At 39.4% G+C, this 26,160-nt stretch overlaps 2 protein-coding genes across 12 annotated transcripts in view; both read left to right on the plus strand.

Moving 5' to 3' along the window:
- LOC130919180 (nuclear pore complex protein Nup155-like) overlaps nucleotides 1–10,389 on the plus strand; it is a 53,634-nt gene extending 43,245 nt beyond the window's left edge. For 8 of the 10 annotated variants that reach the window (XM_057841673.1, XM_057841674.1, XM_057841677.1 and 5 more), the window contains 6 exons: nucleotides 2,249–2,362; nucleotides 6,982–7,102; nucleotides 7,186–7,296; nucleotides 7,894–8,030; nucleotides 8,132–8,238; nucleotides 9,952–10,389. In XM_057841673.1, coding sequence (XP_057697656.1) covers nucleotides 2,249–2,362; nucleotides 6,982–7,102; nucleotides 7,186–7,296; nucleotides 7,894–8,030; nucleotides 8,132–8,238; nucleotides 9,952–10,114 — 753 coding nt within the window. In that variant the 3' untranslated portion in view covers nucleotides 10,115–10,389. Of the gene's footprint in view, nucleotides 1–58; nucleotides 2,363–6,981; nucleotides 7,103–7,185; nucleotides 7,297–7,893; nucleotides 8,031–8,131; nucleotides 8,239–9,951 lie in introns of those variants that run through there. The other 2 variants (XM_057841671.1, XR_009063900.1) reach the window with 2 other exon arrangements.
- Nucleotides 10,390–16,393: 6,004 nt separating this feature from the next.
- Nucleotides 16,394–26,017, plus strand: arpc5b (actin related protein 2/3 complex, subunit 5B). Of its 2 annotated transcripts, XM_057840745.1 has the most exons (4): nucleotides 16,398–16,691; nucleotides 19,015–19,087; nucleotides 19,166–19,342; nucleotides 24,879–26,017. In XM_057840745.1, exons 1-4 carry the CDS (start codon nucleotides 16,552–16,554, stop codon nucleotides 24,939–24,941), a joined length of 453 nt encoding a protein of 150 aa, XP_057696728.1. In that variant the 5' UTR covers nucleotides 16,398–16,551; the 3' UTR covers nucleotides 24,942–26,017. The 2 variants fall into 2 exon arrangements, with proteins under 2 accessions (XP_057696727.1, XP_057696728.1); XM_057840744.1 differs by having other exon boundaries at nucleotides 16,394–16,691; nucleotides 19,015–19,342.
- The last annotated feature ends 143 nt before the right edge of the window (nucleotides 26,018–26,160 follow it).

The raw sequence follows: 26,160 nt of genomic DNA on the forward strand, positions 1-26,160 counted from the left end.
CTTGAGGATCTCAATGGCCTACCTGATCCAATGCTGATATTTGTTTTCTCCGTTGCAGATGACTCTGGCCTTTTCCAAGTCCATAATGTGGTTTTCCCTTTTGCAGTGATTGGTGATGGCTGAGTTGTGATGTTCCTGTTGTGCTTATTCTTTCATTGCCCTTGTTTGTCTTATTGTTGTCTCCTCACAATCCTTCTTGTGTTCTGTTTTTCTTGTAATAAGGCTCCTCCTTGTCTGCCCGATGTATGATTTATTGCATGATTTGCATGGAATTTCATATATGGAGTTACATTTGTTTTCTGGGTGGATTTTGTCCTTTGGATGGACCAATATCTGGCGGAGTGTTGTGTGTGGTTCGACCGGTGTGTTTATGTTGTATTTTTTTATGACTCTTTGGATATATTCCGTGACTCCTCTCATGTATGGCAAGGTCACCATATCTCTGTTCTGGTTTGGTTTGTTTATTCTTTCCCCCCTGTGTTGTGCTGTTCTTGTTTTTGACATGTCTTGCACCTTTTACTATTCCTGACTGTGGATACTGACACCATTTTAGTGCATTTTGTATTAGTTTTTCCTCCTGTGTTCTGTCATCCGGGTCTGTGATTATTGTCATACGTTCATGTAATGTTCTGACTACTGACAGTTTGTGGACAGTGGGGTGTTCAGATGTCCATAGAAGGTATTGGTCGGTGGATGTGGGTTTTCTGTGTACTTTTATTTAGATGTGGCCGTTGTCTGTGTTTGTCAGGGAATGCGCGGGCAGGCAGGTTGTGTGGACCCAAATGCAGTGAAACAATAATGCAAGGCAGGTGGCAGAGAACTCAAAAAATGGTTTTAATTATGACTAACAAAAGCACAAAGTACAAACAAAAGGACTAGGGATCAAAAGGCAAGGTTCAAACAAAACTTACTTTCAAAGCAGGGCGAGTAACACAAGGAACTGGGGGGGAACGCAGGCATGAACGTGGACCAGTACATTGACAATGACGCAACAAGGAGTGACAAGAAACTGGGTCTTTATATACACACACGCAGACAAGGGGTAACGAGACGAGGAACAGCTGGGTAACACAGGTGGATGCAGATTGCAGGATACACTGGGAGAACACACACAGGTGAAAGCAATGGGCAATCACAGGGACAAGTCACACTAGGAGAAAACAAACACAAAACCTAACAGTGTTATGTATGTTTCTGTCCAGAAAGGCTATGGATTGATCTGTTTCCTCTTCATGGGTGAATTTGATGCTGCCAGTGGTGTCTATGGGGTTGAGGTGGTCCGTGAGTCGTTGTGTATGTCCTGTTTTTAGTTTTTCCAGAATGTCGTCTACGTAGCGTTTCCTTAGTGTGGGTCTGTATTCATCTGGGGCTGTTCCATGAAGAAACCGCACATGATGGCAGACAGTGTGTCTACCGTGGCGAATCCTTCCTTTTGCCTGTAGATGGTGTTTCTGAATTGGAAGTATGTGGAAGTGGCTATGAAATGGAGAAGCTGAGTGAGGTCCTGTACTGTTAGATTTGTGCATTTTTGAGTGTCCTGCCTGCAATTAGCCTGTCGTGCACAATATGTATGGTGGCCTGTGTGGGTGTTTTTGTTAAGAGTGACGTAAATTTTTCCCCACAAAAAAGATAACTTATAGGTCGGTGCGAATTTTGTTTGTTTGTTTTTTTTTTTCGATGACATGACATCATTTGACTAGTATGAGATACACTGCTGAGCACTTTATAGTCTGGAAAATACAGTCATTTATTCAGTGGCGAAGCTCAAAACTTAAAACACTCATATCTCAAATGAAATGCTATTTACTTGTTCACTGTCTTGACAATAATGGTGACAGATGTCCTATTCATTTAACTGATCATGCTTCACTTCCATTGACTAATCTCTACTGCCAGCCCTTCCAGTTCAAATGGATTAGATGTCAGTCACCTTTAATAGTTAGCTAGCTAGTTAAAAGTCCCTTCCACTACCGAGTTAAAAGAATTGTAACATGCTTTTATTAAAAAAAAAATCACCTCACATTATTGTGGAAGAATGGTAAGAATTTGAGTGTTCCTACTCATTGGTGCGTCCTGACTCCTGACCACAAGAGAGAGGTATTATGCAGATAAAAATAATACATAAAACTGTTTACAACATACAAATACACATTCTGTAACCTTGTTTCCATTTTTTTGCCCTGAGTGATTTGGAAAATTTTTAAAAAGCAGAATTCCACAAGACTAATGCTACTTTGCATTCATCTAGGTGGTGCGCATCCAAGTTCAGATTCAGGAGGCGCTGATCCAGCAGTACTCCAATCGCGCTTCGGTGAAAAATGCCATTTCTCAGTTGGATTCGAAACTTGTGAACATCACCAAGGTGACACATAATAAGTTAATTTGTAAGTTATGCCTGTGGTGTTTTGTACCACGCTGGCAGTCGCATACAAAAGCTTCACAATTGTAGGGCAAATAGGCCATTCAGTTTAAAATTGGTTGTGGTATGTCTCAGGGTGATTTAAAGTGCATACGACAAGAGAAAAAAAGTCTTAAATAGGATTATTATGTCAATTAGAATCATATATTGAGACTATTCGACTATATATAACAATTTAGCAAAGTGCAGATGATGAGAAATTTTAATCTGCCTGTTAGCCACGCCTACCATTACAGGGCTCTAGCTTCCCCAACAGGTGGATGACGTCAGCGTAGTAACTATTTCATCTGATTTAGTATGCAGCCCATTGAAGGGGAATTATTCACAACGAGGAAAACGCGACGTAGAGAGCCGCAAAATGTCATTGTTTCAGTCTCTTTACTCCAATATTTTTACAGGATTTTCATTTTTTTCCAAGTATTTTTCCCCAATAGCTGAATAAATGACTTGAGAAGGACCAGTCAGCCCGTTGAGGGGTAATTATTCAGAACGAGGAAAACGTGACGAAGAGAGCCGCAAAATGTCATTGTTTCAGTCTCTCTACTCCAATATTTTTACAGGATATTCTATTTATCCAAGTATTTTCCCCCAATAGCTAAATAAATGGCTTGAGAAGGACCAGTCAGCCCGTTGAGGGGGAATTATTCAGAACGTGGAAAACGTGACGAAGAGAGTCGCAAAATGTCATTGTTTCAGTCTCTCTACTCCAATATTTTTACAGGATATTCTTTTTATCCAAGTATTTTCCCCCAATAGCTAAATAAATGGCATGGTCATGACAAATAAGTCTTGTGCTAAATGGCATATGAAATAACAAAATTGCATTTATTCAGGACGACATGGCAAAATTACTCCATAATGGTCAAAACTGTCAACTTCACCTTTACTGTCGACTTCAACTTTACTGTCGCACCTCCCGAACGATACTTTATGCCACCTAAATCGGGCTTATGTCATTTCCCTTCCCCGGCTACGGAGAATGTAAACAAACCAAGAGGTGTGACAGCTAGCCGACATGCTAACCCGAACCGGGTGATGTTTCAAAGTCTTCGAAGCGGAAAATCACACATAACTAGCCCGGGTCATTTCACATGATGACTGGGTTGTCGATTGTCTTTGCCGATCGGCAAACCGCCCGGCGGAGAGTAGTTTACAGCTCGTTGCCCTGCTACTAAGGACAGCAGAGCTCGCCGGGGAAGCAGCTGGACAATGACCTGACGTCGGCGGAGCGTGTCGCTGCCAAATGGTCAACACGAATATGACGAAACAGTGCTTTTCTACACGGCAAAGTCATAAACAGAGAGACTCAGTGGAGGAGGGCGGCTGCAGTTGTTGTGCAGCTAACATTTGCAGCTAATGTGTATGAGGAGAGCTTTTTACATGACCATCCATGATCAAACGTAAGTAGTCGTTTATTTAAAGAAAGTTTGTAGCGTTTACTTTGTAATTGCTGTATTCGCGGCTATTTTTAACACAAAGTTGCAATTTCTGATCGGTCGGAAAATTTGACTGAACACTGGGCACATAAAGAGGGCAGTAAGCAGAGTATAGTGCTCTCCCGGCGGGGGGATGTGTGACAAGCCGCCGGTCGTCGGCCGAGGGGACAAAGAGCATGTCAGCCATAAAATGCAAGCCACCTGCATATTAAAATGATCCTAATATTTGACATAATACAAAACACGATGTTTACTCACTTCCTCGTAAGTCCCATGTTCCCACAGTAAAGGTGGTTGTTTTGGCCAATATCCACCGGTGAATGGGAACCTTTTGAAACCCCAAAAAGGCGCACACGCTTCTCCCTCGTACAGCATGATTTTTCTGCAGTCATTTGGCTGGCGTGATGCGAAAAGTAAACGTATTAATTGCAAAATCAGCTGAATCCTTAGTCCTTCTCATACAACAGTACGGCTGTATAGTGAAGAGGACACCTTCCTCCGTATACGTCACAGTGCCCTCTTTCTCAACTTGAGACTGTTGCCGGAAGTCACTCGTTTTCATGGCACGGGATTCAAAAAACTAAAATATAGCGATCGCTTCCACACACATCCAAGCGGTCCATTTCATTCAGGAGCATAAAATACTGTGTGTATTTTGAAATAAACATGCTTTTTCGTGTCACAGGCACTTTAAAACACCATGCCACGACAAATCTTGTGTAGCTCTCCTTTTGCCATTCATACAATCAAATCATTGCTGATCACACTGTAAATTTGTGACTATATTAAGACAAGATAATTATTTCAGATCATTTTTGTTTTGTGCTAAAAGGATGAAAAAACAAATTACCTCTGCCAGTAGGTGGAACTTGCAAAGCGGGAGGTTATGTGTTCAAGATAACTGAAGAACAAATAAATAATAACTTGCTGGATATGTTTGTAATATGAAAACAGAAGAGGTGCTTTAATTTTTAAGATAATGAGGTCAAAGGTCTCAGAACACGAATTTCGCAATAACCTGATGACGGATCAGCCTGTTTATCTCCAATTTGGAGGGAAGGTCAGTTAACGAGAGGAAAGACAAGAAAGAAGTTAGTACCCACTCTATCAAATATGTCAATGCTTTGGATTAGCGGTGTGACAAAATATCGAAATCGTGATACTTTGTATGCCAAAGGGTTATCGATATGCTCCTGCCAAAGAATCAATATATCATTTTAAAAAGGTGTCACTGTTTAAAAAAGGAACCAACAAGTTGCTAACAAAATATTCTGCCTGCGCAAGACGCCCAATCCATTTAGACTGGGAGGGCTGAATGAACGTTTGTTCATTCGAAAGCAGAGCATTCGCAGCCAGTTTTTACAATTTTCTGGGAATTTACAGCTAACTTTGTTCATTTTAGGCCATTTAGATGGTCGCTTCCTGTAGATTTTGAGTCACTGCCTATTCATTTGCTTCCTGTTCTCTAACCCAAAATCTGCAGGAAGTGACCAGAGGGAGGTAGTAACGAGTTACATTTACTTCGTTACATTTACCGTAATTTCCCGAATATAACGCAAACTTTTTTTTCCACAAAATCAACTTGTAAAATCATGGTGCGCATTATACACGGGTACAGGGATGTAGACAGAAATATATATATATATATATGTATGTATATATATATATATATATATATATATATATATATATTAAGGCTGGGACTTTAACGCATTAATTTCGATTAATTAATTATAAAGCTTTTAACGCGTTAAAAATTTTAACGCAATTAATTGTTTCAGTTCCATTTGTCCGCATGCGGAACCTTCCTAATCATGTGTTTCTGGTACGCCGGTAAATCTGACGCACACAAACAAACGCTAACAGCAGCAGTGATGGGAGGCGACATTTTATTTGGACAGTTAGGGGCTAGTTTTCCCTTATAAAACGCATCCTGATGGGACAATGGACAAGAGCATTGTTTTGTGCAAGCTGCCGACACGGCCGCGGGCCTTCCTCGTCCCCCTCTTCCCCCCCACCCTTTAACCAGGGCGCAGTGGCGGCGAGGGTCCCGGCGCGGTCGGCTTGGCGGTCACGGTTGCACCCGGCGGGCTGCCTCGGCCGGCGCTTGTGCAAGCTGCTATTCGATGACGAAAAGCAGACCAAAGAAGACCGATTGAAGTCTGTTGAGTATGTTGGTTTGACACGGGACCACTGGACTTTCTTGAGCAATTCTAACTATTACGGAGTGACCGCACATACAATACAAGTCGTCAACAATGAATGTCATTTGGCGTCTTTCGTCCTGACTGTGCAAAAAGCCAACGACAGACGCTAAACAGTAAACCGTGCAGACCAGTTTTTTTTCGGTAGCTGAGTCTTGGGAGATTGAACGAAAAGTCACAACAATTGGTACGGATTGTTGAATAACTTAATGTTGAAGTGTTGCACTTTGTTATTTTCTTGCAGTTTAATTATCAGTGTTTATATTTCACTATTTGAAAGAAAATATTTGGCAATATTTTATGCCTCATAGTTTTATCTTGTAACTACTGAAAAGTAGTTATGTATACAGTTAAAAAACAGTAACTATCTAAAGAAAAATGTTTTCAAAGAACATAAATAATCCGGGTGCCTGAAACACTTTAAACCTGAATAGCTGTATTAGCACTTTGACCAATTGTATGCTGATGACATTACATATTAACAGTAATAAATTTGTTGTTAAGCTCAAAAAGGCTTTTTTATTGAGAACACGATTTGTTTTGTCAATATATGGTTTTCAATTAGAATGCGATTAATTTCGATTAATTAATTACAGACCCTGTAATTAACTCGATTAAAAATTTTAATCGAGTCCCACCACTAATATATATATATATATATATATAAAGACCGATTTTTTAAATTGACACAGCCATGTTGTTTCGAAGAAACGTATGCGACGATCCGTTGAACTAATCCGTTAAACTAATTTCCCTTATTGTCTAACCCTGGCTATCGTGAGCCTTGTATCGTATCGTGAGGTACCTGGAGGTTCCTACCCCTACTTTTGAGGTAACCTGCTTAGGTGGAGGTCTGCGCTCCAGGAGTCCTCCAGGTGACGTAATGTGAGTCATTTGTATCTGTGTGATATCATGTCTGCAGCTCTATGGGGAATATGCAGACCACTTCCAACTGTCAGAGTGTAAGCTGGCCATCATTCACTATACAAGACACTCCGATTCAAATCTAGTGAACTCGCTGTGGCAGGAAATCCAAGCGAAAGGTGTATACCTTTTCTCTTTGTTCTCTTTAGCATTTGATTCCACTGTTGTTTGCTGATTGGATGCTGCCAATCTTGTGTTCCAGAGCTGGCGGACACGGTGGCCATGAGTCCGGTGAGCAGAATGCGGTCCCTCAGTTTGAAGCTTGTTTCGCTGGGCAAGATCTATGCAGGAACACCGCAATATTTTCCACTAGGTAAGTCTCCCAGTTTAGTGCATCTTGTTGTGCTGATTATGTAGCTCATAGGTGTGTAATTAAAATCATTTCTTGTTCCTTAGTAGTTTTCCTGACATTAAAGCGCCTCGTTTTAGCATGTCCTCTCTGTAGACCAGCGGTCTCAAACCGACTCCACAAAGGGCCGCAGTGGATCCTGGTTTTTGTTCCAACAGATCCAGCACAAACAGTTCAACCAATGAGGTTTCTACTAACATAAGCAGCACCTGATTGCAATCAACTGATTACACTTGTAAGAAACCAGATTGGTGAAAAGGTATTTGTCTCGTTTGGTTGGAATGAAATCCAGTACCCCCTGCGGCCCTTTGAGGACCGGTTTGAGACCACTGCTGTAGACTCACACCGTGGACTCCTTCCTAGTGCAGTGTTTTGTTTGTGTGTGTGTTGTGTGAGTTTAAAATGAAATGTTATACCCTGTTAACTGTGTGTTCTTACACACACACATTAGCTAGTTTATACATCGTGTGGTTGATATGTCATGTGTTGACGTCTGTGCTATGTGTTCTATGGTAAGTACTGTATGGTGCAGTGTCTACTGTGTCCATTATATGTTTGTAGAATTCCTGGTGAAGTATTTGGAGCAGGAGGTTTGCCGCCTCTCCTGGGATGTAGGCTTTGTCACCGACATCATGCGGGAGATCGGGGTTCAGCTGCCGCGCCTTTTCGAGGTGTACGACCAGCTTTTCAGGATCAAGGCACGTGCCAAGTACCACGTATCATCTCAGTTACAGTATCAGTCATTAAAAAATGTCAAAAAGGAAAAGTGATAACGATGCATGAACATTTTCCTTCAAAGGACCCTTGTTGGCAGCTTCAGAACAAACCTCTTCACTTAATGGAGTGCATCCACCACCTCCTATCAGGTTATGTGGATGACCCCAGCAAAGTGCCCACTTCTGAACGGTAGGCCTCAAGAGCAGTGAACCCCAACCATTGTGCCAGGGATCGGTACCTGTCCGTGGTGCATTTGCTAACTTTAACATTACTTCTCACGCGGAAACGGACACTAATTTTCTCAAAAGTTGAGCACGCTATGGTCACAGTCAGATTGGCCCGGCGTAACCTTCGGTGACATGAACTTTTGTCGTTTTCCACCTTAGTGGCACTGGCATGCACCGGTTTTGATTTTTTTACTTTGTCCCAATCTGGTCAGTGAATGAAGGAACACACCTTGTACCAAATGGTTATCATAATGAAACCTACTGTTGTTTGTTGTTTGTCAATAGAAAGTACTCTACTGGTTAATATGGTTAATTTTTATATTACCCTTAACCCCCCTGGCAGGAATATGGGGTAGATCCAGAATACACTTCCCACTTTTCCCTTTTTGATTTTTTTTCCACTTAAAAAGGAAAGAATGTTAATACAATTAAAATGATTGCTAAATTATTATTACTAAACAAATTATTTTTAAATAAACATTTTATTTATTTAAAAAAAAAATTTAAAATGTCAAAAATGGGAACCAAAATATTTACATTTTACACCTATAGGACTGTGTTTATAATTTATTTAGAATATTTTGTTATGTTGTACAAAATATTTTGCCTTAAACTAACCTAAACGTTTGAAGAATAAAAATCCTGTTCAATGGAAAAAAGTTTTTTTTTTCTAAACCCAGATATCTCAAAGTAACACATTTTAGAGCTATAATTGCAATACCGTGAAACCGGGAAATTTGGGTTTAAGGTAGTGTTGCACCGATACCATTTTTTGGCCCCGATACTGTTACACTACCGTTCAAAAGTTTGGAAGACCCCAAACTTTTGAACAGTAGTGTATCATATGGGATATTTTATTATGTACAATCCGGTCCAAACTTTTGAACAGTAGTGTATCATATGGGATATTTTATTATGTACAATCCGGTTCAAAAGTTTGGGGTCAAAGGGACGCCAAACTTTTGAACGGTAGGGTACCTGGCTGTGCTGTATTAGCCGATACTGATACCATACTGATACCTCTCCATATATATATATTTTTTTTTTTCCAAAGAGCTACATACTTAGATGTGAAATCATTGCTATCATGGCTTTGTCAGGCTGCTGCTTACCTTTACAAAACAGGAAAAAGACTAATACAAAGTGAATCTTACTCCTAGTTTGTTTTTCCTCCATATGATGAAAAAGCTGCCCGGGCATTGGTTAAGAGCAACTATTGGCCGGGTCTCATTGGTCTGGAGCAGGTTAATAGCGATAGCTGCTTGGCATGCAAAATAATCACGTGTGATCACACAACACAGAGTGTAAGGGAAAAAAAGCCTGCATTCAGTGTTACCGGACCGGTAAATGTTATCTCCACCCTGCTTGTTGGTACTTGCCGATACCGATACCACTATTTTGGGTCGTATCAACCCCCCTGCCGAGACTGGTATTGGTATCGGTGCATCAGTAGTTTAAGGTTATAATGCCGGCCCATGCTTAGGCAATTCTTGTTTTAAATCTCAAAAGTTACAAAATCACTTTCATCCCTCCATTACATCATTAAATAGTATCCTGTCTTATTGGGTAACTTTGTCGCCTTACAAGCTTGAATACCCCCTTACTAGAATGAATCATTTAGGTTAAATTTGTACAGTCCGATTTCAACTTCAAAGCAATTTCTTTTTCGTATCAGACCCCACTTCACCAACATGTGCCTGACCAACATCTCTGGCTACCTGAAGGAGCTACAGTCCCTCACCCCCAACACTGACCTCCAACACACCATCCTCAAATTGAGGTCTCTTCAGGTCAAACTGGAACTGTCTCTCTGTGCCTTGCCATTGTTTCGCTCATAAAGCCATCAACTGTGCATGCCCAAACACTGGGGAACTATGGGAAAAGGTAAAGTTTTTAGCATGTAGCCTTTGCCAGTAACTAGTCGTTGAAACGAGTTTGCCAATACATTAAAACGAGTTTGCCAATATGTTAAAATGAGATGTTAAAACCAGTGTGGCAATACATTAACATGGTTAGCAGTAGGTTGAAATGAGTTGTCAACTGGTTAAAACGAGTTGTCAACACAATAACGTGTGCTGTGTTTACATTAAACATGTAATGTGTTACCATTTAAGTGCATAGTGCTTATTCAAAAGGGAAATCCATTTGAAAAGTACATCAGCATTATTTGGATTCATATTTGGCTAAAGCAGTACTTCTCAAATAGTGGGGCGCGCCCCCCTGAGGGGGCGCAGAGCGATGCCAGGGGGGGCGCACGTGTCCTCGGGGAACATGTTTTTTTTTTTTTTTTTTTTGCCGTACTGGAATAAAGTGTACTTGCACATCCACTCAGTAGGTGGCAGTGGCGCTCTCATTTTCAGAGTGCGCGCAGTATTTTTGAACTAAGGAAGAGCACTCAGCACACACAGACAACAGATATGAAGAGCAGTGTGCCGCCGCCGTTTTCAAAAGCCGTTTTCCGACCGGACTCACTCACGCAGCGACCCACTGTCTTGTCCGGTTCTCACGTCGCCGCCCGAGAAGTGCCATTTTCGGCTTGGGATCGTCACGACGACCGCCCTCACCTACGGCTCTCCCTCGGCCGCCGTGAATGCGCTTTTTTCGTGCCGTTTGCCTTTTAGCTTTGACTTTTAATACAGTGGGTGATGATGAAAGACCACTGCTGTGTCTAAAAAAAATTATAGCAGACAGCCAGAAGCCAAATCAATTAAGACGCCACTTAAAGACATTAGACCCCAATCTCATTGTTAAGCCGCTTGATTTTTTTCAGTGAAAACGTGCCGAATATTGCCAACAATCGTCCTTCTTTTTCAGTGTTATATCAGTAAACCAGTGAGCATTGTTAGCATGCTCATTGCAAAATAACTCCACACCATTGCAAAGGACGTAAATACTGTGAGCAGCAAAAATACAAACTGTCCTGTCCAAGGACACCTTTTTTTTCCCTCTTTTGTTCAGTTTTGTTTTTTCGGTCAAATTTTTTGGCATATTGTCCTCATGAGTGAATGTTTCCAATCAATTTTAATTTGTTATTATTTACTGATTTTATTTTTCTGTATCAAATGGTCAAAAATGTACCTTGAGTGTATTTTTTAGTTTGGATGTGAATTTTTTTTAAAAATTCAGGCAAATTGATGCACGTCAAGTCTTCTCTGTTACAAACAAAACCATGTTAATGAAGTTATACTTTATTATAAGTTGATCTGTTAATTTTTTTCTTTATTAGAAAAAAAGGACACAATGTTAGGCAGATGCGTATTTATAATAGTAATTTTATAGACAAATGATACTATTTACAGTGGCGGCAGAGAGTTTGGGGGGGTGCGAAACATTTACATCTTCCTTGGGGGGGCGTGACAGAAGATAATTGAGAAGCACTGGGCTAAAGTAACCTTTGGAGATGGTTTGGTGAGAGGTTGGCTGTGTTGTAAAGCGTAACGTAGTGGGTTGGAAGTCCACATCCCTGGCGAATGTGATGTACCATGAGGTAAAAGTGCACCCTATGTGAAAAGAAAAAAGTAATGCTTCATATATAAGGTTTATACTTACATATAATATATATATAGTCTATATATTCTATCCAGTTCCTCTTTCATCATTGCATCTTTTATGCATACTTTTGTCTCAATGGGTTTTGGATTGTTTCTTGTATGCCTGTGCAATTTAACAATAATTTGGTTTTGGGGGTGAAGTTCATCATTCTTAATGTGCCTAATTTCTACAAAGAATGTTTAATTTAGGAGGCAGACCTTGATGCATAGCTCACTGACCTTGTTAAATCCAAGAATTATTCAAACAAGTAAATTGGGCCTAAAGTTATTTGTTCAAGCCCCCTTTCTAAATAAACATCACAAACTTTGTCATTCAATGTGTTTTCTTTATTTTTATTGACTATTGACTAGGGGTTTTAAAAAAATCTATTCTGAGATATACCGTGATAATACGTCACGCAATTCTCGTAGCAATTCAAAATCCAGCTGTATCATTTCTTATATGTGTGTTTTGGTGGAAATAAACCGTTCACTGGCTGCACTTCTACTCCCGTCCACTTATTGGCAGTGCGCAGCAGCATTGCCTTGCAGTCTGCTGATGTAACAACAACATCTCGTGAGTTTTTAAAACAAAATTTTTATTACATTTGTGAGCGTTATCCCGGGTGGCTTCTTTACACCATAGTCTTGCGGGGTTTGGTGCCACAGAGAAAAAGTCACCATGGCAGAGATGGAGATATAAGCGATGCCCCTAAGCACCTTTTTTAGGGAGCAGAACACACGGAAGGTGATGAGCGATGGCGAAATGTGAAAGCCATCGCCGTTGAGCTGAAAGCCAACACAAGGTGCGCGATGCTACTGCAGCGGCGAGCGACCGCGACACGCATCGCCCTCTGCCTGCGCTCATCGCTCATCTATGATTGGCAATGAATTCGCAGGGCATTTCAAAATTTTCTGTCTTTTTTGAGCAGCAAAAACTTCCCATACTGCTGCTTTTTATTTACAGTCATGTGAAAAAATTAGGCCACGCCATTAAATATTCAGTTCTATAATAAGAAATGTTCACATATCAATGTCCGATCTTGTTTTTCTTTATCTCTGGAAAAGAAAGATTTAATTGCAAGTAAACAACAAAAATTAACATTGTTTTACTCATTAAACCAAATATATCAACAAAAATGCATATTCTAACTGAGGAAAAAGTTAGGACACCCTACCACCTAATACCTAGTCTTACCCCTTGGCAGACACGGCGCTCCCCATACGCATAACACGCACTGCGCGTAGGGCACCAACTCTGCCTGAAGGGGCACAAAAAAAAATCAAGTTTGTAAAAAATCCTAAAAAATAGTAATTGTAATAATAACAACAATATATAGTATTTAAAATAAAACTTTGTAAAGCCTGATAAATGCAATTAATACAAATATAAATAACATAGGCTCATTATTTACACAAAAAAAGAATCTCCTGTGCGGCCCTCTCTTCAGTCTACCTTTGGTGCCCCCCCCCCCCCCCCCCCCCCCAATTCCCTAGTGGTTTGCTCCATTATGCTTCAGTCGCAAATTTGGCAGAAGTTTATTCTTGAAAGGAAATGTCATCGAAAAGACAAGAGTCAGGGGCGGAAAAAAGGAAGAGGAAAAAGCAGCAAGATGATGCCCGTGCATCACTTGCAGGTAAGAATGTTTTTTTTTTTTTTTTTTTTTTTTTTTTAATAATTGTTTATTTATTATCAGCTACGTTTACATGACTACAATAATCTGATAACTGGGAATAACCACGTAATGACAATAATGAGATTTGACGCATTTACGTGCACTTCAGTGATGTGATAATCAGGAAAAAACTGGTTTACATGTTAAGTCAATAGTTCGATTTCTTTCCAAGTACATGACGTAAAACTCTTGGTCTCAGCATAGGCCTTCCTCCATGTTTACCAAAAACCCATGCTTGTTTGAAGTTGTCCCACTGAACCTCTTCAAATGCGAGTGTGGCGATTGCGTTACACAAGCTCGCTAACTGCAGAGTAGGCCCATAGGCTGATAGCGAATCAGTTTGGCGTCCCTAAGGCCTCTCTAGCGACATCCGTTTTTCCATTTGTACACATGCTCAGAGATGTAAAATAGCGGTGTTTATCAGATAAAGGATAGCGGATCATGCTCTTTACATGACCAGTTGAATAATATGTTAACTTCAGAAATCGGGTTATGATCGGTTAATTAGTGTGCACAACCAAAAAAAACACTCCAAAACGCTGTGGTGGAAATGATGTGACTTGCAAATTCATTGCACAATGAAAATTAAATGGAATGTTACGAGACATACCAGTAGTGGTTTTATGCAACGACTATGTTGATACCGAAATTTTTCCATTAGTAAGAAGCCGTAGTCATTTTCGAGAGGTTCAGAGGCCAAGAGCGACATCTACTGGTGAAACTAATTAGAAAAAAAAAAAATCTTAAAGCTATGTAGATTTCCCCTTTCATATTCATTGTTTCCACATTATGTCCAGAATGTTTATATAGTGCCCTATCAGTCCATGTCTATAAAGGTAGAATATTAAAGTTTTCATGTATCTGTGTTTCAAATATAGGCCTGCATAATACTATAATTAATTTAGAAAATGTTTGTACCATGGTTCAAAACAATATTTCACCGTATAATCCCTGAATGTTTTGTCTTGTATTGGTGGATGGGGGAGGGGGGTCACCACAAAGCATTTATGCCTACGGCACCAAAATAGCTAGCGCCGGCCCTGCCCCTTGGATTGCATTTACTGTTATGCTTAGACTAAGCGTGTGTGCTAATCTTAGGGTCCACTCATTTGATCACGGGAACACGAAGGTCCGCTGGCTTGACCGCAGTTTGCTTCTGCCCTTTGCAATAATTACAGAACATAAGATAGTCTTCTAGCATTAGCCAAGGTGAAGAGTTTGAGCCAATCTGATCGGAATTTGTGAATCTTGCTAGCTATTGGAGGCATACTCGCCTGTAAAAATTGTCAGCTCTAAAATAACAACTGATTAGTTGTGAGCTAAAAAGATATGGATCAAGACATCTTCAGATCTCTTATGTTTTACAGGAGCAAAAGTGAATTAAAGAGGAAAAATCTTTGCTCGCACTAGTGCTCCCTTCTTTTTTCTCTCTTCGGAACAAATTATTTTTTGGTGCAAATGCAAGAAGGCAGGAGTGAAAGTGAGCCGGAACTCCGTACCGGTGTAGGTGCACTATCCTATTCCCCTCACTATCCACTCGCGGGGGCCTGCGCTTCTCAGTGACGTTCCTTATTCTCGCTATATGATTATAATGGTGTTAATGGTGTAACATTTGTTAATAATTCGCTCTGCATGGAGTATCATCCATTGCTTTTCCTTTTTAAATGGGCACTTTTAAGCGAACGCAAGAAGTAACAACGGGAACATTTTTAAACAGGCATTTCACAGGACAGCATTTCGACTCTTCGGCCAATCATATAGCGAGAGCGAGTGGATAGTGAGGGGAAGAGGATAGTGAACCTACACCGGCATGAGTTTCGAGGCTGGAACACTGTTCCGGCATGCGGTGCTTTGATCCCGAAAATATGACGGCAATTGTCAAAACTCCATGTTTAAAAAAAAATTTTTTTTTAATGCCATACTGCCACACATGCATCTCCAAAAAGAACAAGCTACCAACATCAGATTTACATACACAAGTGTTAACAATGAGCCTAATAAAGTGTTTGAGTAGTGTAATCCGTTTCCATCGATATTATTCATTTATTTTTTCTACATTGTTCTTTCCAGCATCTCTCTGTATCTGACAAGTCGCGTCGGTGAGCACAAAGCAGGCAGCAAAAAAAAAAAATTTTTTTTTTAAATAACTGGACTCTGCTGTCTGTTCAATTGGCTGACATACAGACTTGTGATCAGCATGGATAGTTAGCTCTAATTGCACGTTTTTTAACAATAGAGAAAAAAAACAAGCTTATTGAATTACACGGGCAAGACAACAGAAAACTGATCAGATCTCTAAGAGATAGGAAAAGAGTTGATGGGGTTTATTTTATTTTATTGTGGAGGCTCGGAACAGCTTCCATTTTATTGTGCGTTTTGGACTTATTGTTGTTCATTTATGTAAGGCTAGTTATTTATTTCCTTTAAGTCAATGTTTTGCTTTATCTTCAAAATATATTCCATTTCACTGTGCATAATTAAAGTCATTTGTACTTATTTTTTGTTACTCATATCTTTATTATTATTATTATTATATATATAAAAGTCAATGTTTACCTTATCTTCAGTTTTAATCCACAAAAATGTGATGTCTACGTATGTGGACGCGAGATCTTTATGAGGTTGTTTCTTTTTTGTCTTTTTATTTATCAAAAAATAACACAGTCACTTGTCTGTAAAGGGCTCGTAATGGAATGACGTGTCAATAAATTATTTCTTTAAAAACGTTCTTGTTTAGCGTTGAATTTAAGAGCTGTGCTGGATTCCGTATTTTATTATATGGTTTAAATAAAATTAGAATAAACCCAGTATCGCTGTAAAGGTTCACTCTTTTGACACATTTGCTAGGTGTGAGGGCTCTCTTGCGGTCACGGTCAGGATTGCTTGCAGTTTCAGATATTAACCACGAGGGGCAATGGCGTACAATGCGGAACCAAAAGCCACACAAGGAAGGAGAGCACGCCAGGAGGCTTCCTGCTTGTCAGTTGACTGCGAAAAGGCCGGAAATTAAGCTTCAACATTAACGCTCTTTGATTCTATAGGAATTCGCCGTTTTCTTTCATTAGCGAAATGTCGAAGAACGTTATGTCTGCCCGCTTTAGGCGAGTGGACGTGGACGAGTACGACGAGAACAAATTTGTAGACGAGGAGGACGGAGGGGAGAACCAGCTGGGTCCCGACGAGGCGGAGGTGGACTCTCTCGTCAGACAATATCCTTTTCGTGTATTATCCCGCTTTTTATAACATGCAAAGCATATTGCGGAGTTTTTGTTGTTGTTACAGTTTTACAGTAAAATCTGTTCGAAATTTGCTTTTGTAGCGTTAAGATAGAAGACACGGTCTCTTCCTAATCGGGCGTCTACGAATGAGGCCAGTCACTGCCTAGACTTGCCTGTTAGTCACATTCCTAGGGATTTCTGTTTCCAAGTGTGGCTGAATACGCTTGAAGCCAGCTTCCCCTTTTCTCCCTTGTGTTTAAACCATTAGTTCTCGAAAAACGAGTGACTACTGCTAAAAAAAAAAACACAATACGCCAGTGCTTTTTTTTGCGCGGTTCAACTTGTTACATAGCAAAGCGACGGGTAATGTTTGGATGTTAGGCCTTATAAGGTATGAAAGTGCGGCACTTCCTTATTGTAAAAGGGCTAAGCCCCACCCACCTCACTTTTCCGCCTATTAGATAGGAAGATTCGTTGTATTGTTTTTTTTATTTATTTTTTATTTTTTTTAAACATTTGTTTCTGCCAATCGAATGCTATTCAGTGATAGTATTATTTATTTTAAAGAAAAAGCAACAGTAGAATACCGCTCGTAACACGTCACCTTTGCTCATTAATATTCATAACGTTAGCAACTGTTGCTAGGTGGGGGTCAAACTCACGTTAGTCCCTCATGCTGGATGTATGTAAATGGTTTACAAGCGAGATGTTTACTGAGCCAAACCTACCAATTCTGTCTGAAAATGATGTCGCTGGTGCCAAATTCACTGGTAAAGATGTGGAAGAGTATACAAATGTTGAGTTAAAGAGATGGCTTGTGTGTCAAGGGTTTAAAAACACGGGGAATAAGAGCTGACCTGATCCACAGCCTACCTGTAAGCATGAACAGGCTTACTACAAAAAGACCAAGGCCAAACATGGCTAATTTATTTAAATATCCATAGTTTAGAAAAATAGGCCTACATGACTTTTGTGATATATAAATAAAAATTAATTTTTTTTCAGGTTATTCATTGTCAGGCAGAAACACCACGGCAAAACGACACGCTAAAAAATAAGTAAAAATATCAAAATGGCATACCTCTTCGGGGCAGGATTGTCGATCTGTAGGAGCATGGCCCCCAACAAAATGTTTACTGTATATGAAAGTGAATGGCTTCATCTTGCTGGCGTTAAACTTAGGGGTGGATGATATCCATTTTTTGAAACCGATATCGATAACTTCCTACTCCTTAAGGCCGATACTGATATGATAACCTATAATATATATATAATTTTTCAATGTATATTCACCTGAGTTTTTGAACACCTGTAGGTAAAAAATATTAGTGGTTGATTCAGCATAGATTTGCCTTTGATCAAACCAGAATTTTCATGATGATATGAACATTATTATAATAAACAAAACAATGACAAGAACAGTTTTGACTTCAAATAAAGTGCCCATATTAATTTTTTCAAATAAATATAATTTGAGTCAATCACAATCAATCAGTCAATATCATTGACGATGTGTCCCCCTGAACCATGAGCACTGATCTAAAACAAACATAAACCCAACAGGTATTGTGCTTTGTCAGCAGATAAAACATTAGGTGCAACAGGAGAGGAGCCTTTGTTCGTCTTGGTCCATGAAACGACTTTCTTAACTTGTCAATTATAGAACAGCAAGCCTATCAATAACCAAAAGGCCTCTCTAGAACTTGTAAACATAACACTGTAAAATGCAAACATTTGCTAATTGCCATAGTAAGGTTTATAACTCAGTGAAGGAAAAATATGGCCTCTAGAACAGTAACAAAACTTTGCATACCGGCAAAACAGGAATGGAAACCAACGCACACATCCCAAACCGACACCGTGCCAAAAATATTAATAGGTCTGATAACATATTGTTATTGGATTTATTGGGATGACGTCATAATTCCCATTATCGGGCACCTCTAGTTTAACTGGTGTTTTGGACGTCCGCACAAGTTAATCCATTGTTCACATTTTTTCCCTCTGAGTTTTTGGCTTCGGGAACCGTATGAAGAAAACATGCTTCGTATGCGGACGGTCGTAATGTTTAGAGTCGTTTCTACAAGTTCCATAGCAGCAATGTTTAATCAGCATGTTCTTTTTTGAAAGATTACCAGCAGAAAACAAGCAGTTCTAGCATTAGGTGTATGCAAGCGCGCTTCTATGTTGACCCCCTTCCGGTTTACGATGGTGACGTCACGCAGCCTTGCGGTCTAAAAATAGCCTTTGTGCGGTACGCTATTATGTCTCATTTAGCTTGTTAGTATGTCATATCCTTAATTGGACCCTGCACAGGTGACAACATGGCAGCTCTACACGCTGTTCTCAAGAACCCACCAATCAACACCAAGAACCAGAACGTCAAGGTGGGTCTTGGTTCTTCATGCCATTTTGTCATCTGGTGCAGTGTTTGGATCATCCCAGCTCTTTCCATTTCTCACCAGGACCGTGCGGAGAACTTGGTGCTGAAAGTGCTCAGCGCCTTCAAGAGCAGCGACATTGAGAAAGGAGTTCAGTCACTGGACAAAAATGGAGTGGACCTGCTGATGAAATACATTTACAAAGGCTTTGAGAGGCCATCGGAAAATAGCAGCGCTGTCCTCCTACAGTGGCATGAAAAGGTACATTATTAATCCAGGTCCACTCAGGAATATTAGAACAAGTTCAAATGAACTATGATCACCCGGCTCCCTAAAAGTATCATACAACTAATATAGGATGAAGTATGAACGCTTTTGAACATTTGATTGTTCATCTTTGGTCAGTAACTTCATCTGTTAATATCATATTTATGACAGGCTGTGGAAACAGAGATGCTGAGTGAAAATCTCGAATATTATTACATTAACAGCTGAGCAACTTTGTCGTAGCGCATTGTGGCTGTCTGTCCTCTTTAAATCTGTCACATCTAGCCTTAAATTATTCTTCTGCAAAGGCATCTAGCATTGAACTGATCCTTTGTCAACAATAAAGTCCTCAGTGCTGGTTCAACACTGCTAATTGGTGCTTGCAGTGCATTGTATTGGCGCTAAAAATCTTTTTTTTGCATTAAAAGCTCATCTTCTACAATCAGTTTTTAGAACCTTGACGCAAAGCTATGGATGTATTTGCGTTGGAGCACACGAGAACTCGAGTAGGGCTACAGCAATGGAATATTTAAGTATATGCTTTAATTATATGGATTTGTTCATTCAAATACTCGAGTAATCGGATTACAAACATTTAATGTGCTGCAGAATAAATTATAGGATATGTGAAACAAAAAAACAAGTGTTTATGCCTGCAATAACATTAATTTTGCCTTGCCAAGATTGCACTTTGAAGAAAATATTAAATGCAAAAACAAAATATGAGTTTTTCTTCAAACACTTTTAGTGCAGCAACGATTATTCGTTTGAGTATTCGATTTGAAAAAAAAAAATTCGAATTAAATTTTGCTGCTTCGAGTAATTAAAGTGGCGCTGTAATGGTTTGTTTTGAAAGTGTTTGCATTTAGTTTTATTGATTTGGGCGGATACGCTGCCCTCTAGTCTGCCTCATTTCACATGGCTGAATCCAGCTGCTCCCTGTTAAGATCAAGATAAGCTACGTTTTTGTTGGAGCTAATGGTTTTTTTTTTAAATGCATTTGTAATTTAGTTTAAATGTTTATTTAGCCATTTCTTGTGGGAATATGAGCTATTTGTTAAGAGCATTGTTTTAAAAAAAAAAAAAAAAAAAAAAACAATGAAATTTTATAGCATTTAAGCTCGCGGACTTATGCTATATAAGTTAGCCAATTGTTCTTTTGTTGTACATATATCCTCATTTATTTTTTATACCATTTGAGGCTCAACTCAGGTATTTAAATTTTTTTATATTCCTTATTCGATTATTCGAAATAACTAGTCCATCGATTAATTGACTACTAAAATAATCGATAACTGCACCCCTAAACACTTTATAGTATAAAAAAATAAATACATGAGCTCAAACAAAAAAACTTACGTTGGTCTTAACAGGGAGCATCTGGATTCAGCCATGTTAGATGAGTTATGGAGTTATGGCATATTCATTGTTGTTGTGTCCACCCAAGTCAATAAAACGAAATGCAACACTTAAAAAAAAAAAAAAAAAAAAAAAATGACAATGACACCCTAATTGAACGAATCCTCGAAGCAGCAAAATTTGATTCGAAGCATTTTTCTAATCCAATTACTCGATTTAATCGATTGATCATTGCAGCACTAAACTCAGGTGTTGTCTTAATGGAACACTTGTGCTAGTTTTTAGAGACTATGAATGCACACATACCCATGTAGCAAAATCATCTTGACGCGAAAACGAGCGAAACAACCTTATTTTCCACATTATAAGGCGTAGTAGTAGTAGTAGTGGTTGGGGTTGCGTTATGTATCCACTAGATGGAGCTGCGCTAAAGGGAATGTCATGCCATGAGTAACCAATATTGATCCATATACAGTGGGACAAATAAGTATTTAGTCAACCACCAATTTTGCAAGTTCTCCTACTTGAAAAGATTAGAGAGGCCTGCAGTTGTCAACATGGGTAAACCTCAACCATGAGATACAAAATGTGGAAATAAAAAAACAGAAAATCACATTGTTAGATTTTAAAAGAATTTTTTCCAAATTAGAGTGGAAAATAAGTATTTGGTCACCTACAAACAAGCAACATTTCTGACCGTCAAAGAGGTCTAACCTCTTCTAACGAGGCTCCACTCGTTACCTGTATTAATGGCACCTGTTTTAACTCATTATCGGTATAAAAGACACCTGTCCACAACTCAGTCACACTCATAACTCCACTATGGCCAAGACCAAAGAGCTGTCGAAGAACACCAGAGACAAAATTGTAGACCTGCACCAGGCTGGGAAGACTGAATTTGTAATCGGTAAAACGCTTTGTGTAAAGAAATCAACTGTGGGAGCAATTATTAGAAAATGGAAGCTATACAAGACAACTGACAATCTCGCTACAGAGAGCTGGGACCACAGTAACAAAGGCTACTATCAGTAACACAATGCGCCGCCAGGGACTCAAATCCTGCACTGCCAGACGTGTCTCCCTGCTGAAGCCAGTACACATCCAGGCCCGTCTGCGGTTTGCTAGAGAGCATTTGGATGATCCAAAAGAGGACTGGGAGAATGTGTTATTGTCAGATGAAACCAAAATAGAACTTTGTGGTAGAAACAAAGGTTCTCGTGTTTGGAGAAGAAAGAATACTGAATTGCATCCGAAGAACACCATACCCACTGTGAAGCATGTGGGTGGAAACATCATGCTTTGGGGCTGTTTTTCTGCAAAGGGACCAGGACGACTGATCTGTGTAAAGGAAAGAATGAATGGGGCCATGTATCGAGAGATTTTGAGTGAAAATCTCCTTCCATCAGCAAGGGCATTGAAGATGAGACGTGGCTGGGTCTTTCAGCATGACAATGATCCCAAACACACAGCCAGGGCAACAAAGGAGTGGCTTCGTAAGAAGCATGTCAAGGTCCTTGAGTGGCCTAGCCAGTCTCCAGATCTCAACCCCATAGAAAATCTGTGGAGGGAGTTGAAAGTCCGTGTTGCCCAACGACAGCTCCAAAACATCTCTGCTCTAGAGGAGATCTGCATGGAGGAATGGGTCAAAATACCAGCAACAGTGTGTGAAAAGCTTGTGAAGAGTTGCAGAAAACGTTTGGCCTCTGTTATTGGCAACAAAGGGTACGTAACAAAGTATTGAGATGAACTTTTGGTATTGACCAAATACAGTCTTTAAAAATCAGACAATGTGATTTTCTGTCCCCCCCCCCCCCCCCCCCCCTTCTGTCTCTTATGGTTGAGGTTTACCCATGTTGACAATTACATGCCTCTCTAATATTTTCAAGTGGGAGAACTTGCACAATTAGCGGTTGACTAAATACTTATTTGCCCCACTGTATGTAAGGCACATTTGATTATAACGCGCACTGTCGGTTTTTGAGAAAATCAAAGGCTTTTAGTTGCGCCTTATTGTCCGGAAAATACAGTAAATGAAATGTTAATTAAAAAAAAAAAAATTTAACAAGAAATCATCACACTCATTTGTCCCAAAATGATAATCCTAAATAAGCTGCTTCATTATAAAAGCTGCAGAGTTCAAATGGCAAGGCAAATTTATTTATATAGCACAATTCAACACAAGGCAATTCAAAGTGCTTTACATCACATGAAGATCATAAAAATAACATTTAAATCAACACAACGTAGAAACGAAGACAAAAGATCGCATTTAATCACAGAATAAAAATAAATAAATAAAATAAAAATAAAACAAAAACTACTACTACTAATAATAATTGAAATCAGCAATGGAGATAAAAACAAGAGGAATAGAAAGCAGGTAGATTGAAATATATAGACAGTTATAGATATGCAGTGCTAAACAAAAGTGTTTTTAGCCCTGATTTAAAAGAGCTAACAGTTTGAGCATACTTCAGACGTTCGGGTAACTTGTTCCAGAGGTGAGGAGCATAATAACTAAATGCTGCCTCACCCTGCTTGGTTCTTGTTCTTGGAACATGCAGAAGACCGGTTCCAGACGACCTTAGGGGTCTACATGTCTCATAGGACTCTAACAAGTCAAGCATGTATTTTGGTCCAAGGCCATTAAGTGTTTTGTAGACGAGCAGTAGTATTTTATAGTCTATCCTTTGACTTACTGGAAGCCAGTGTAGCGATTTCAAAACTGGTGTAATGTGGTCCAACTTCCTTGTATTTGTGAGGACTCTGGCTGCAGCATTCTGTACCAGCTGCAACTTCCTGACTGATTTTTTATCAAGAACTGTAAATATACCGTTGCAATAGTCCAATCTGCTGAAAATGAATGCATGCATAAGTTTTTCCATGTCTTGTTGAGTCAGAAGCCCCTTAATTCTGGAATTTGATTTGATTTTGATTTGATTATATTTTTTAGGTGGTAATAAGCGGATTTAGTGACGGACTTTAAATGGCTATCAAATTTTAGGTCTGAGTCAATAATTACGCCAAGGTTTCTGACTTGATTTGTAGCTGTAAGTGACATTGTGCTAAGTTGGCTGCTTATCTTTGACCTTTCCTTTTTTGGCCCAAAAATGATCACCTCTGTCTTCTGCACATTTAACTGGAGAAAATTCTGGCACGTCCATTCATTGATTTGATGAATGCATTTGCTCAGGGTGACTAAGGGACTATAATCATGTGGGGACACAGAAATGTACAGTTGTGTGTCATCTGCATAAGTGTGATAGGAGATGTCGTACTGTTCCATTATCTGAGCTAACGGAAGCATATAGATGTTAAATAAGAGTGGTCCAAGAACTGACCCTTGAGGGACTCCACACGTGAATTTGGTTCGTTTTGACTGATGGTTTCCGATTGACACAAAGAAATCCCTATCATGTAAATAGGATGTGAACCACTGAAGAATAGTGTCAGTAAGCCCTACCCACTGTTCCAATCTGCTGAGTAGTATGTTGTGATCAACCGTGTCAAATGCGGCGCTGAGATCCAATAGTAGCAGAACAGATGATTTGCCTGCATCGGTATTCCGACGAATATCATTTAGGACTTTGATAAGCACAGTCTCGGTGCTGTGTTGTGGTCGAAATCCAGACTGAAATGAGTTAAAAAGATTGTTTTGCATCATATAATTCTGGATCTGTTCGAACACAACCCTTTCGATAATTTTCCCCAGGAATGTCAGATTTGATATTGGCCTGTAATGACTAATGGTTGAGGCATCCAGATTAGGTTGTTTTAGGAGAGGTTTTATTACTGCAGTTTTTAAAGTCTGAGGAAACTCTCCTGTTTGGAGAGAAGTATTTATAATCTGAAGTATGTCTGGGGCTATGCAATGAAAAACAGTTTTGAAAAAGTTTGAAGGAAGGATGTCAAGGCAGCATGTTGTGGGCTTTAATTTTGACACAATTTCTGTTAAAGTGGCATAGTCCAAGAGGCTAAACTGTCTAAGATTGACGTGGGGGACATTTTGGGAGGCATTTAGTGTAACATTTGTTAATCTGGAGTTGCACACAGTCTGTCTAATCTGGACAAAATGGAGAAGAAAAATAGCAGTTTATAGTCCGAAAATGACTATCAATGCAAAATATCTGTTGACTGTCAAGTAAAAGAAACCTTTTGTGTATATCTGCAGGCACTGGCCGCCGGAGGAGTGGGCAGCATTGTTCGGGTGCTGACAGCCAGGAAGACGGTCTAAAATTAGGAGCACATGTTTGACACACACAATGTAAAACGGACTACATGGAAAATCAGATGAGTGAACCCGGTAGGATTGTGTCAAATTGCTTGACTAAATCTTATCTGGGTCACAATAGGTTCTAAAAGAAATGGGCACTGTTATCCACGTGCTCAAAGTCATGTTTGTCACTAAGTGCACACATCTTCAATCCACCGTTTGTGTTTCTAGGAGTTTTTCCAACTAGGACTAATGGCCCTCAGTAGTTCTTTTACATTGTTCAACAGAAATATGTTCTTTTTTCTGCGTTTTAACCACCTCATGACCAAATCCCAACTGCGTTCAAGTGTTTTAAAGGATTTTGAACAAGATCAGCATTCGTGCTTTGTGAGAAAGACCAATAGGTGATAAATATTTTTTGGCCTGTGTGTGTGTGTAAGCACATAGAGAAATTGTCAATTTAAAAAAAGAATTGGGCTTTAACCCTGTGTTGTTTTTGTATATTTTGTGTGTTAAGTTCAAATACAACGCACATCGATTTGTCTTTTCTTTACGTTATTATCCCCAGCATTTTGTGTTGTCTGCCTTATGGGCAGAGCTCATCTGTTGCCAAATGAAACCATTAGGTTCAGTTAACAATTACTTAGACGCCCTTGTATAGTAAACATAATACCATGGACATAAATACAACTATTTAAGTGCAGCAACCCTTTTTAGAGGCAATAATGCATTCCCTCTACAGTTTTGGATTTCTCTGCTTATTTCCAATCACTGATGCTTGAAGTTTCCTCATTGATCCACCAAAGCTTCACTACTCTTGACTTTATTTTCATTCACTGAAAAGAAGTCATAATAGTTTAGTCATGTCATCAGGTGGTTATGCATCTTAACATGCTAGATGTATTTTCTAATGCAGTATAGGCTGTTTTGACATGAGCAGAACTACACAGCTTCTGCTTCATGTTTCTAGTCGCAGGGTGAGGAGTGAAGGAAACATACCAAACTGATGTATAAAAAATTGCCTTATAAAATATTCCTTTTTTATGTTTGTGCTTTTTTGACAAAAAACAAATAAATGGTATGAATGCTGGATTAAACTGACTTTTTGTTTGTTCTCCTACCATCCATTATGATTTTTGCCATTGTTGGGTTCAATTTGCCATTTTAGCCCTTTACAGAGTGACTATTTTTGGTAATAAAAAGAAAAAATAACTCATTAAGAGCTGGCATCCTCATACAG

Source organism: Corythoichthys intestinalis, chromosome 7 (assembly GCF_030265065.1).
Source record: "Corythoichthys intestinalis isolate RoL2023-P3 chromosome 7, ASM3026506v1, whole genome shotgun sequence".
NCBI classification, from domain to species: Eukaryota; Metazoa; Chordata; class Actinopteri; order Syngnathiformes; family Syngnathidae; genus Corythoichthys; species Corythoichthys intestinalis.